Source organism: Mastigoproctus giganteus, chromosome 2, assembly GCF_048544385.1.
Source record: "Mastigoproctus giganteus isolate SK-2022 chromosome 2, ASM4854438v1, whole genome shotgun sequence".
Classification (NCBI taxonomy): domain Eukaryota; kingdom Metazoa; phylum Arthropoda; class Arachnida; order Uropygi; family Thelyphonidae; genus Mastigoproctus; species Mastigoproctus giganteus.
Genome location: NC_143576.1, coordinates 240,589,891 through 240,603,170, shown reverse-complemented (window position 1 = coordinate 240,603,170; position 13,280 = coordinate 240,589,891). Strand labels below are relative to the sequence as shown.

Sequence of the window (13,280 nt, the reverse complement as noted above, 5' to 3'; positions counted from 1 at the left end):
GGGGGGGGTTGTAGGAGTGGTGACTAAACATAGGTTTCTACTCTTCAATCCTCCAATTAGCAAATCGATGGTATTGCACCGGTTGATGAGAGTCATCTACCACCTAGTATTGTCTAGTAACACAGAGGGACGACATTCCTCCGTGTGGTATGGACACCACACCACACCTCGGCCCCTGCCTACCTTGGTTCGCACTTTTTTGTCACCTCCAGTACACCAGGTGCCGTATTTCAGGACTTGCACATAGGTGTTATATCCAGGGTTACTAACAGTCACACCATCACGAAGATGCAGCCAGAGGATTTTACTGTGGTAAACCCACCGGACTTTGCCGAAATTAGGTCTACCTGTCTTGTGTATCTCCCGAATATCAGCGTATTACTCGTAGACTCCCAAGTAGCAAGCCCAGCTTGAGATATCTGAGAGATTGCCTCTGACAGCCTCAAGGACCACTGCGCTGTAGGAGGAATGGATACCAATTCCTGATGCCCACTACAAATGTATTTCACGATGGATCGATGCTGTTGTTGGGACCAAAAACGGACTTACAGTTTATTCATTAAAACTCGCGTTATTTCAAACGAAATAGTTTCCGAATACTTTTGGTAGGTAAAGTAGTTAACAGCTGATAAAACGATACAATTAAAAATTGCTCGACAAAGCTACTACCGAGATATCCTGATTTGAATATTAATGCAGTTCATGGAAGCGCTTGTATATAATACGTGCGCTGTCCGGATATATTAACTGTTTGTTCTTATTAGAATTATTTATTTTTGTGCTCTTGTTTTCCTCCCAGCGGTAATCACTGTGGAAAGTGGTAACAAAAAGCATGAAAACACGTAACACGATCACCTTGCAACGATACGTATATCAAATGAGTTGTGAACGTAAACACAGCAGGTGGCAATAGGTCAGTTGTGTTTCTTAATGAAGAGCACGACCACACTGTTAAATAACCCCGAACTTCGGGCAGTAGGAATAATGATGTGGCACAAATTCATGCTGTGGTTTCAAAACTAAACAGACGATATTTAATCTCTCATAAAAACATTTGAATGTTGAAGATTACTCCACTGGTTTACTGTACATGGGATGAGTAACAATCTTGGTTCACACCCTGCTCTTTAACGATGTTCCATTCTACGTTGGTAAGCTTTCAGGTGTACTTTCAGTATACAAAATTTATTCCTTTCTCTGTACACATTGCAAAGTATTTGTTATGCATTGTTTTTTTTTTAAATCATGTGAATTTTTCAGCTTGTCTCTTGCGTCATTGTCCTTTCTCATTCTACTGACTGCAGTCTTTTTAACGTGTTCAATGAGTTCCCATTGGCAAGAGAGCTGCAAGAGTTTTCTTCAACTCTACTACAGATTTCTACAAATGTCATTGAAAAAGCTTTTACTACAGCCCGTATCCGAATAAATAAGCGTAGTCAACTAGAGCGCCAGCTAGTGAAAGAAGGTAGAATTTAATTTTTTTTGATTAACAATGTACGCTTATCATTTGTAGTGTGGTTGATCAATAATCGTGTGAAATTTGAAATGACTCTAGATCAGCTGTTCTGAAATGTTGTTGCTTTAAAATTCTTCCCACGCTTCTATACTCTAAATTTTTTCAAGTTTTAAATATTCATAACAAATTTCGGACATGAGCATCTTTATGGATCTCCAGATCCATCTTTTGGATCTCCAGCTTATTCCACTTTCAGAAACGCTGCTCTAGATAATATTGCGATTATAAACGAACCAGTTAAAATCAGCAAACCAAAGTCTCAAAAGTTAATAATTAAAATAAATATAGAAATTTATGAATGCACATACACTGCCCTACCATTAATATCCGGATACCTGCCTTTAGACAAAAAAAAAAAAGAGAGAGAGAAAAAAAAGAGCTTTTATTGTGTCATTTAATATTTTGTGCTGAAACCTTTTGCTTTTATAATGGCTTTCAATCTTCGCTGCATACTCTCAACCAGCTTTTTATAAATGTCAGGTAATATGTTCCTCCACTCGGCCTTTAAAGCAGCCACCAGTTCGGCCTTGTTCTTTGGGCGATCTCGACGTGCACGTACCCGAAGATCCACTACATCCCAAAGATGCTCAATAGGGTTCAGATCAGTACTCTGGGCTGCCCAATCCAACTTTTCCACACCCATGTCCTCACACCACTCTGTTACGACTCGAGCAGTATGGCATGGCGGTTGTCTTGCTGATATAGGGCCTTCCCCGAAGTATTACCATAATGTTCGAAGTGCATAATTGTCCAGGTTGTCCTGGTATCACATAGCATTCATAGTTTTTTCGATAACGACTAATGGGCCCAAGCCAAACCATGAAAGGAGTCCCATACCATGACACTGCCTCCACCAAACTTCATTGTTGGGAGGATACAATCAGGAAGCAACTGTTCCCCTGGCATTCGCCACACCTAGGAACGGCCATCAGACTGGTAGAGTGCGCACCTCGACTCGTCTGTCCATAGGACTTTTTTCCACTGCTCTACAATCCAGGATTGGCGCTCCCTACACCATGTTAATCGGCATCTAGCATTTGTTGAGGTAATCAATTCTGTTGAACTGTTGAGGTAATTCTGTTGAACATGTCATCTTGCATGCCCACTTTTGCAATTGTCTGTTCGAAGCCCAGTGTGCATATTTATAGCAGGTTCTATGACGTGTTGAATGCATAGAGCTTCTTTCCACATCCATGGAGGGATATCCGGATATTAATGGTAGGGCAGTGTAAATTAGTGGCTAATTATATGATAAAAACAAACTGTTAGATTATTGTATAGTATATTTGCAATAAGATGAATATATATAGTATTCACCTGTTAAGAGTGCAAAGAATGAGGACTATCTTGGGTGCACGTTTAGCAGGAGATACAAATGAAGAAACGAAAGACATTACTGGTTTCTCAAAAACATCCATCTCAATGGTTTTTAATGACTGAGAAAGCGGTTCTTCCACATCTCAAAGGCGTAAATGTGGTAGAGAAACAATACTTCAAGAGCGAAGCATAGTACTCCAAGGAGGACTGTACGGAAAAATAGGATATCCAGTGTGCAGCAAATAACTCGGAATTCAACCAAACACAGAACTGTTCAGTTTCAACCCCACGAGCAAGGAATTGAAGAAATTGAGCGATGGACTCTGTCAAGACAGCCCAATCATCTGACGGTGGTTACATGATATGGGGAATGTTTTGTTGGCATAAATTGTGTTTGTTCTGTGGTCGATTTGCATGTTTGCTGGACAAAAGACCCAAGTTTCGGGGTGGGGGAGGCTTACTATCCACACCTGAGAGGCAACAATCTTCTCCATTTCTACTGGAGGAGTATTATCTCTGTCATTATTACTAGAGGAGAAAAAAATCGCTGATAACTATATTCTCTAATATTTTGATATAGTAAAAATTTACTTTTTGTATGATCAAGAAATATCTTGTTTTTATGTAGGAAGGGTACTCAATTATCAAACGATCACTCCAGAAGGTAGACATCAGGTGTTCCTAACTGCGCATCCTAAGGCCATAGAATTAGAACGAATCCACGTGGTCTTCGAAGAGGCCTCGAAAACGATCAGCGAAAAGTAAGTATTTTGTTTCACTTTTGTCTGACTGTTGATCTAAATGTCTTTCTCGTACAATGTCAATCAGACTATAAATATACACTAGTGTCCAAAAATGTGCTGGAGCTTAAAATCGTATTTTGAGTGATATTCGGATTTATCAAATTAAATTACATAAAATTTGGAAAAAAAAATGTTACAACTAAGTTTTTCTTGTTTTTAAGCATAATTGGGTAACTTAACTTTCGGACATGAGTGTTTATGATCTCAGAGAAGTGCCTAACTTATACTGTTTAAGGATTTATCCATACAAACTTTTTTTGCATTGCGAAAACAGAGCTGGACTTTCTGCTGATCAGGTTAGACATGAACTATCGAGGCAACAGCTTGGAGGACTTCTACCTCGTAAAGAAAACCAGGCATGCGCTGCTAAGTTCGTAACTCCTTGTCGAAAGAGCAAGTTTAGGACGCAGGATGGTAGTTGTAATAACCCTCATCAACCATCTTGGGGTCGTTCGTTTACATGTTTTCAGAGGTTGTTATCAGCAGAATACGGTGATGGTAAGTTATTTTTAATTATTTTGGGAGATTTTAAAAATTAAATCTTCAAAAATGAAGTATGGTAGGTGGTGCGGATTGTAACCAGATCTTTAGTTGCCCAACTAACGGTAATAAAAATCATTATTTTAAAACAGGAATTTGAATTTTTGAAGTTTTTGACACTGAAGTATTTAACACTGAAGTTTTTCTGTCAGGTATTTGCTCTCCTAGAGCATCCAGTCTTGATTATCCATTACCATCATCCAGGATGATCTCTAGAAAAGTTCATGGCCACAATGATATCCCATCAAAGCTGCTTAGTAACATGTATATGCAATGGGGCCAATTTCTTGCACATGATATTACGTTTACGCCACTCAGCAGAACAAGTGAGTTGCTTAATAATCTACATTTTCATAATATTTCAAATTATGGTAAATTTTTACTTCTTCTAATTTAATGCACTCAAAAAATAAAAATATACACAGTATACAATAATTATAAATAAATAACATATAATGAAGTGCCATGTGGCGCCATCTATTGGGATTTAGTGAACATATCAAAATCTTCGGTATAGGTTTTTTTTATAAAAATACTTAATAGTTAAATAGTAAAAACAGTTTTATAAAATAGTTAATATTATAATTAACACATGGTTAATTATTATTAACATAGGGCTAATTTTTCCTTCTTCTAATTTTAATGCGTTCAAAAAATAAAAATATACAAATATACAATAATAAATAAATATAGTACGATAAATTGAAGAGCCAATGTGGCGCCATCTACAGGGCAAATGAAGATTTATTGAACATGTCAAAGTCTACGGTATAGGTTTTTTTTATAAATACTGTATAGTTAAATAGAAAAAAATAGTTTTATAAAATAGTAATTTTATAATTAACACATGGTTAATTATTAACATATCGCTAATTTTTCCTTCTTCTCATTTTAATGCACTCAAAAAATGAAAAATAATAAGAGAAATCGTTGGCAAAAGATGTTAAGAAAAACAGCAAGGATTTCTTTACTTATATAAACTCTAAAAGGAAGGGGATGAATCTGATTGGTCCACTTGACATCGATGGTTCGACTGTTGATGATCCTGCTCAGATAGCAAACAAACTGAATGAGTATTTTGCATCTACATTCACACGTGAGGAGTTATTAAGGCTTGAAAATGGCAGAAGGTTATCAAATTGTAGCAGGATACTTAATGATTTTGGAATAACTGAGAGCAAAGTGGAGGAGAAATTGTTGAAGTTAAACATAAGAAAGGCACCTGGGGTGGATGGGATCTATCCAGTTATATTAAAGGAGGCGGCAAAGCAACTAAGCAAATCCTTAGCCATAATTATGAGAGCATCCTTGGACTCAGGGGAGGTTCCCACGGACTGGAGATGTGCAAAGGTATCCCCAATTCACAAAGGGGGATCGAAGGGTGACACGAGTAATTACAGACCAGTTAGTTTAACTTCTGTTCCGGGTAAAATAATGGAGTCACTGGTTAAAGATGCATTGCAGGATCATCTAGACAAGACTGCAGCAATAATTCAAACACAGCATGGGTTTGTTAAGGGAAAGTCTTGTCTGACAAATTTGATTGGTTATTATGATGTGGTTACAAAGGAACTGGATGCAAAAAATAATTTTGATATCATATATTTGGATTTCAGGAAAGCTTTTGACACTGTTGCGCATGGAAGACTATTGCACAAGTTGGAGCAGAATGGTATTAAGGGTAAGTTGCTACAATGGATAAAAGGATGGAGGATGGTTGAGTGGGAGTAGACAGAGGGTGGTAATTAATGGGTGCTGCTCTTCGTGGACTAATGTTATTAGTGGAGTCCCACAGGGTTCGGTGTTGTGTCCTCTATTGTTTTTATATATTTATCAATGATATTGATGAAGGTATATCAGGCTTAGTATCGATGTTTGCAGATGATACAAAGGTTGGCAGGGTTGTTAATGACAGTAATGGCAGTGTGCTACTGCAACAGGATCTAGATAATTTGGACAGATGGGCTGGGAGTAGCAACTGAAGTTTAACCTTGACAAATGCAAAGTACTGCATATGGGTAGAAGTAACCCCAAAGGAATGTACCAACTGTGTGGTACTACACTTAGGGTGGTAGAAAATGAAAAAGCCCTGGGAGTAATTGTGCAGTCAGATATGAAGTTTTCTGAGCAATGCAGACAGGCTGCCAGGGCAGGTCATGGGGTTTTGTCAATGATATATAGGAATTTTGCTAGCAGGGAAAAGGAGGTGATTATCCCTCTGTATAAGGCAATGGTCAGACCATGCCTTGAGTACTGCGTACAGTTCTGGAGGCCTCATTTTAGGAAGGATGTAGACTTACTTGAGCGTGTACAGAGAAGGGCAACAACATTGGTGAGGGGAATGAAAGGATCCTCTTACCAAGAGAGGCTTAAGTTCTGCAAATTGCAGTGGCCGGAGACTAGGCACCTGCGCGGTGATCTGATCGAGGTGTATAAGGCCTTGAATGGGTTGAGCACGCTGAATTCTGATGGGATCCTTCCACTTGTTCAGCTTACGAACCTAAGGGGGCATAAATTCAAATTAAGAAAAGACAGATGTAGAATAGATGTGCGGAAATTTGCCTTTAGCCAGCGGGTGGTTAATTGCTGGAACAAACTTCCATCTGTCGTTGTGGAAGTTGATAGGTTGAATAAATTTAAGGAGGAACTGGACAGGCATTTGGAGGGAATGGTGTGATTTTTTTTTTTTTTTTTGGCTGATACTGCATAAGCTCATACTTGCTTTCACTTGCTTTCTTGCATCATATGCCACTACTACTACATTGTAATTAATAACATTTTATTTTATAATTTGTATATTATAATTTAAAAATTTATGTGTAATTTTATAATATATTATAAAATATAAACAATAAATAACTTCTGTATTTAATTTAACTTTTGCGTTTTCATCTACAGTGGACAACAATATGATACAGTGCTGTCCTAGAAGTGCTAGAAGCCATCCTCAATGTGATCCTATTCATGTGGATAAAAAAGATAGCTTTTATTCCCAACATGGACAAACTTGTTTAAACTTTGTTCGCTCTTCGCTCTGTCCTCGTTGTACCCTTGGTAAGTAATTATACTACCACACTTTCATAATACACTGCTGAACAAAATTAATAGAACACTTAGAAAATGTGGTGTAACTCGTGGTATAGTTCTATTCTCTGATGAACCCCGTTTTAGCCTACAAACCGATTCTAGTTGTCATTTCATCTGGAGACGACGAAGAATGAATGCGGTACCATACCTCCAACATCAGAAAAAGGGACATTTATGGTGGGGAGGGGTTCTCTTGCGGGCCGAATATAGATCAACGCCCTTAGCCCTCTTTGTGTTTTTGAGAGGGTTACTGTAACTGAGTAGAAGTACCGAAACAGATCCTCGAACCCTATGTACGATATTTTAGGACCCAGACTTTATTTTCATGCACGACAACGCCACTGCACACAAGAATCAGAAAAAAAAAAAAAAAAAATAATAATAATAATAATAATTGCTGGATTTCTATTGGTCCAATTTTAATGAAGTTTGGAAAGGCTTGACAAATCGTTCTAACAGAGACAAATATAAAATTTCATGAAAATTCATCGACCGAGAGTCTAGTTGTTACATGAGGACGGACGAACGGATGTCTGCAGATATATTTCTTAAAGTAGTTGTAACATGTTGGTTCAAGTTCAGAATATGAGAATTCCATGGAAAATTTGAAGTTACAGTACAGTGCATAACTCAATGCACACTATGCATAAGTTACAACATAATAGTAAGAAAACATCGTGAATTACCATGACAACAATGCTCCTACCGTTGAAACTATATATTTTTTATTATTTGGTGTATTTGTGGAATATATATTTTAAACAAAAAAAAAAACAATATTTTTACAAACGTTATAACCTTTAAACATTTAATTTTATCATATTTTTTATTATAGTTAAAAAGATTTATGCAAAATTTCTTTCGCTTTTCTATCTTACATTCGGTTATCAGACTAATTTGTGATTATTGTTCTTTCTTTTATTCCAGGTGCTCGTGAACAGACCAATCAGGTAACTGCTTTCATTGATGCATCGCAAGTGTATGGTAATTCAAAAGAAGAGACAATGACACTACGCACGACCGATGGCAATGGTAAGTACGAGGGTGATCATTTAAATCGCGGACTGGTGCAAGATTTTATCGCGCGAACTTTCCATAACTGTCGCTAGAGGCGCTCTCTCTGATCGCTACTGAGCAGACTCTGTATAAGTTGTCACTAACGATCGTTTTGAAGCAAGCATCATGTCGGACATACAGATTGAACAGTTAATTGTTCAATTTTAATATTTAAATTAACTTAATTTAATAATTTAATATTTAATTTAAAATTTAATATTTAAATTAACTTTAAATATTTAAAGTTAATTGAATAATATAATGTAAGTTTATTCTATTAACTATAAAGTCAATAATTTATTCAGACAGATTTTCTTTTTTCTCATATAGCGATACTAAAGTGTTGTCCTCCTTAAGTTAGTCACTATTCAATCTTCATAATATCATATTTGATCTTTATAAGTTTAAATATATTTAGGGACCATGAGGACCGCTTTCCACGAAGGTCTGGGACATCTTCTTCCACCAAGTCCGAACGCACATTCAGATGAATGCAGCATTCCTGAACAGAATTTGCGGTGTTTCCTTGCAGGTAAAAATGCAACCATAGTTTCTACAATACGTTTGATGTGCACACATCTGCCTTTTCACACACACAAAAAAACAAACTTGTAAAACCAAGAAATTGAGCTCATACCATTCATCTCTATCCACTACAGGTGATATTCGTGCTAATCAGCATCCGGCACTCACCAGCCTACACACAGTGTTTTTGAGACACCACAATCGGTTGGCAAGGAATCTTAAAGCACTTAACCCATTCTGGAGTGATGACCGTGTCTTCCAGGAAGTAAGGTAAGGGATAATATGATAAAACCTGTGGCTTTTTCAGAAGAAAACAATAATTTTCAATTTTTTTTCCAACCTTCTATCTTTCCAGGAGGATCGTAGGGGCTCAAATGCAAATGATTACCTACAACGAATTTCTTCCTTTGACCCTTGGCAACAAGACAGCTACAGCTTACAACCTTTTGGTTGGCTCATCAGGAACTACAAAATACAACGCATCCATCCAGCCTTCGATATTAAATGAATTTTCGTCTGCAGCTTTCAGGTTCGGACACTCAAATATTAACAGTGCAGAGAGAGCTACGGAGTTCAGAGAGCCATTGAGAGATGTCTTCTTTTATCCATTCCAGCTATACAACCACAGCATCGAACCCCATCTAAGACAATTCCTTCTGAATCCTTCGCAGAGTATGGACCGAAATATGATCGATGACGTTACCAACCATTTGTATCAAGTCAGAGGAAGTTTTCATGGACTCGACCTAGCATCTTTTGATATTCAAAGAGGAAGAGATCATGGTCTTCCGGGATATACGAAATACGTCAAGCTTTGTAAAGGTCCAAATATCGAAACTTTTCAAGATTTGGAAAAGCTGATGTCCTCAGAAAACAGAAAACTGTTGGAAATTCTGTACAGGTACATATGACTATATGTCTGAATGATTTCATTGAGTTCAAGTCACTTGTTTGAGATTTCTGTAGGCTTTTTATGGTTTCAGATCGGTACACGACATTGATTTTTTCTCCGGTGGATTGTCAGAAATACCCCAAAGAGGAGGAGTGGTCGGACCCACCTTTGCATGCATCATCGCGATCCAGTTTTATCACCTGAAGTTTGGAGACATCTACTATTTTGAGCATGGGGTACAAAGAGGTTCTTTCACACCAGGTATGTTCAGCTATCCGCTCAGTTCTATGACGTGTTAAATGTACCGCGAAATGTCAATGTATGATGGCGCAATCTATCGTCAGACTCTAGAATTTTATATATTTCTAATTCTTGATTGATACGACTTTTCTTTCCAATAAGTTCAATAATTGTTTTTTTTTTCTTATTTAGCACAGTTGCGTGAATTGAGAAAGACAAGCTTGTCAAGGATACTTTGTCGCAATAGCAAACTTCGAGTAATTGCAAGACAGAGCATGAGAACATCGTGCAAAAGGTAGTCTTACACTGACATTAATTCTGAAAAATTTATTCGCTGATTGCTTGTCTGCAAGAAGAAGCCATCTTCTTTAACATATTTAACTTGTTGTTAGGATAAACTAGTTTAAAAAAGTTATTTACAGTCATAATGCAATTATTGCTTAACTCATTTTCAGAAATCCTCTGGTGCCTTGTAGCGAATTGCCTGATTTGAACTTAAATGCATGGAAAGAAGAAAGGAGAATCTTTCGGAGGTGAACTGAAACAGTCTACTGGAAGGGGAGTTACTGGAGAGTCATGCAGAGATCAATAAATAAATAAATAAATCTTTATATCTTGATACTTGACAAAATTTTACTCTAAATAAACTTTTTACATTCCTGCTTTAACCATACGAGGACCAGTTTTTTCTAATTCGAGAAGGATTTGGACAGCTGGTGAAAATGAGCTGATCGAATTCGATTTGAGGCATTGATCTACTAAGTTAAAAAAATTAAACAATTTAATTATCATTATCAGAACTGTTTATTATTATCATCTGATAATTTATTGAATACTGAACATAAGACCAACAAGATTCATATCGTATTACAATAGAGAAATAATCTCTGAGGAGTATGCATTAAGTAGTCTCCTGTATTCACTGGCCAAAAAATTAGAAACCTTTATTCGACATCTAGTAGGGTCACTTCTTGTCCGAGTTACACTCCGTACTCGTGGAAAAGGTGTCTGAGTGAGTCTAGCTCCATATTTGATCATTCTTCAATTATCTGTTAACGCCAATTGAAAGAGGTTTCATAATTTTTGGCCAGTGAGTGAAAAATCCAAAATGACATGTAGAAATTAAAAAAAAATTAAATTATACACAACGATCGTTAGGTAGGGGAAAGCGATTTGTAGAAGAAAAAAAATTAGTTCAAATTTCCGCCATCGGGGGAAAATGGCGCTGCACATATGTAAAAGTTGTCACTTACTTCAAGACACGCTGCTTATGCAAATGACATTCTGTTAGATAAAAGCAGAAAGGCCAACGCCATCGTCAATAACCATTATGGCTCTTACAATAAAGGAACGTGCTCTTTTAGTAAAACTGTTCTACTATAATAATAGTAACGCTAATGCACCACTACGTGAATATCGGAAACTTAAAAGGTTTGCGTAAAGAACCTTTGACCTTGTCATTGGGGCTTCGAAAAATAATAAAGAAATTTGAAGAAGAAATCAGTAGTGCCAGAGGTGTGTCAAGAGACTTGAACCTTCCTTGGTCTACTGTACATAAAGTGCTTCGAATAATCTTATCCACAGCAGAGTTAATATTCGGTCCATTTTTCTTTGAAGTCTACGCTTCATGGCCCCCTTCGTAAAGTGTACTGTGCTCTTCTAAGAGATTCCCGCTCTGCAAGAAATGCAATGCTCGGAGACCGTAGTGTTCATGCAAGATGGTGCCCCTCCCCACGTTGGTCGACAAGTGAAGGAACGGCTCCGTTCAACATTCGGAAATGATCGCATCATTTCTAGCGACTTTCCACAGTTCTGGCCAGCCCGATCAGCAGATCTCAATCCCTGTGATTATGGGGATACCTGAAAGACAGAGTTTACCGTGGCGGCATACAGATGCCTGTTGATTTGAAAGCAAGCATTAAACAGCATGTAGCCAACATCCCCAATGAGATGCTACCCGGAACTGTGTCGCACGCAGTTTCCAGAATGTCATCTCAAGTGAAGGAAAGCACATAGAAGAATATCTGAAGATTTCTAAGTTCTGATTTTAAAATCTAATCCTAAGTTAATTATTCAATCTCATGTTTAAAGTGCCAATTTCTCCTCTGATGGCGGAAATTTGAACTAATTTTTTTTCTTCTACAAATCGCTTCCCCATACATACCGAATTTCCAAATATCTGGGGACATACTATAAATTACAAGAAGATCGTTAAAATAAAAATTAGAACTAAAATTTCACTGTAAATATTATTTTATTTAAACTTCAATCGATGTGATTATAATATTCTTGAACTTTTTAAAAGTCCACTCTCTCTTTATCTTTCACAACTGCTACTCAATAGGATATCTTGTATTTAGAAAACAGTACATGCCTTTCTGAAATTAAAACTCCACTGCGACAATTTTTTCCCTTCCCTTCTAGAAGAGGATTAATGCCATTAGGAAAACCCTAAACGCTTTCAGGAAATGCTTCGGATGTTCCTGCGAGCCACTAAGAATGGCTCCATATACGTAGTTCATGATCTAAACGTTGGTGGTCCATGCTTTAAAGGATCGTAATGCTAGCAGACTTCGACTGTTGATATTCTACAAGACAAATTACATCGATCAACCAATTTGGGCAATAAATTTTAATAATTTAGATTACAAGTTGTTTGAGGTAGAGATAGAGAGGTAAATAGAGAGGTAAGCTTCTACTTACCTTTCTGTAAATATTTGTACTTGAAACAGTTGGAGGGTAGAAGAGCCATTACCGACTTTAGAATATTATCCAAAATCACTAATGGTTACCGTAATCACATACCACCAGGCAAACATGTTTAAACTGGTTCATTTCACCTATCAATTACCGCCATTAGCTTGTCTAGCTTTTTCTAGAATTTATTCAGGCTACCTCCACTTCTACAACATCAGATGAATGTTTGTCCCCGCAATCAACCACCCATTGACTAAAGGCAAACTTCCACACATCTATTCTGCAACCATCCTTCTTCAATTTGAATTTATATCCCTTCATGTGCGTAGTCTGAGCAAGAGGAAGAATCCCATCAGCATTGAACTTGCTAAATTCATTCAAAGCCTTAAACACTTCAATCAGATCGCCTCGCAAGTGTCTTGTCTTCAGAATTGAAGCTTTTTCTTGGAAAGAGCACCCGTTTATTCCCCCCAACAATCTCGTTGCCCTTCTCTGTATCCGCTCCAGCAGCTCTACATCCTTCCTAAAATGAGGCCTGCAGACCTGTATGCAGTGTTATGTGGTTAATTTGTGCAAGATGGATGAAAAATCACAGTTTCCGGTAGAA

General features: G+C 37.3%; 1 protein-coding gene across 1 annotated transcript in view; it reads left to right on the top strand.

The window, feature by feature from the left end:
* LOC150090303 (chorion peroxidase-like) overlaps positions 1-10,513 on the top strand; it is a 35,720-nt gene extending 25,207 nt beyond the window's left edge. Inside the window, exons 2-11 of the mRNA XM_090390254.1 lie at positions 3,462-3,594; positions 3,911-4,134; positions 7,075-7,230; positions 8,191-8,295; positions 8,738-8,851; positions 8,979-9,114; positions 9,200-9,745; positions 9,828-9,997; positions 10,169-10,271; positions 10,432-10,513. Of these exons, the coding sequence (XP_090246380.1) occupies positions 3,462-3,594; positions 3,911-4,134; positions 7,075-7,230; positions 8,191-8,295; positions 8,738-8,851; positions 8,979-9,114; positions 9,200-9,745; positions 9,828-9,997; positions 10,169-10,271; positions 10,432-10,513 (1,769 nt within the window). The remainder of the gene's footprint in view (positions 1-3,461; positions 3,595-3,910; positions 4,135-7,074; positions 7,231-8,190; positions 8,296-8,737; positions 8,852-8,978; positions 9,115-9,199; positions 9,746-9,827; positions 9,998-10,168; positions 10,272-10,431) is intronic.
* Positions 10,514-13,280: the final 2,767 nt, after the last annotated feature.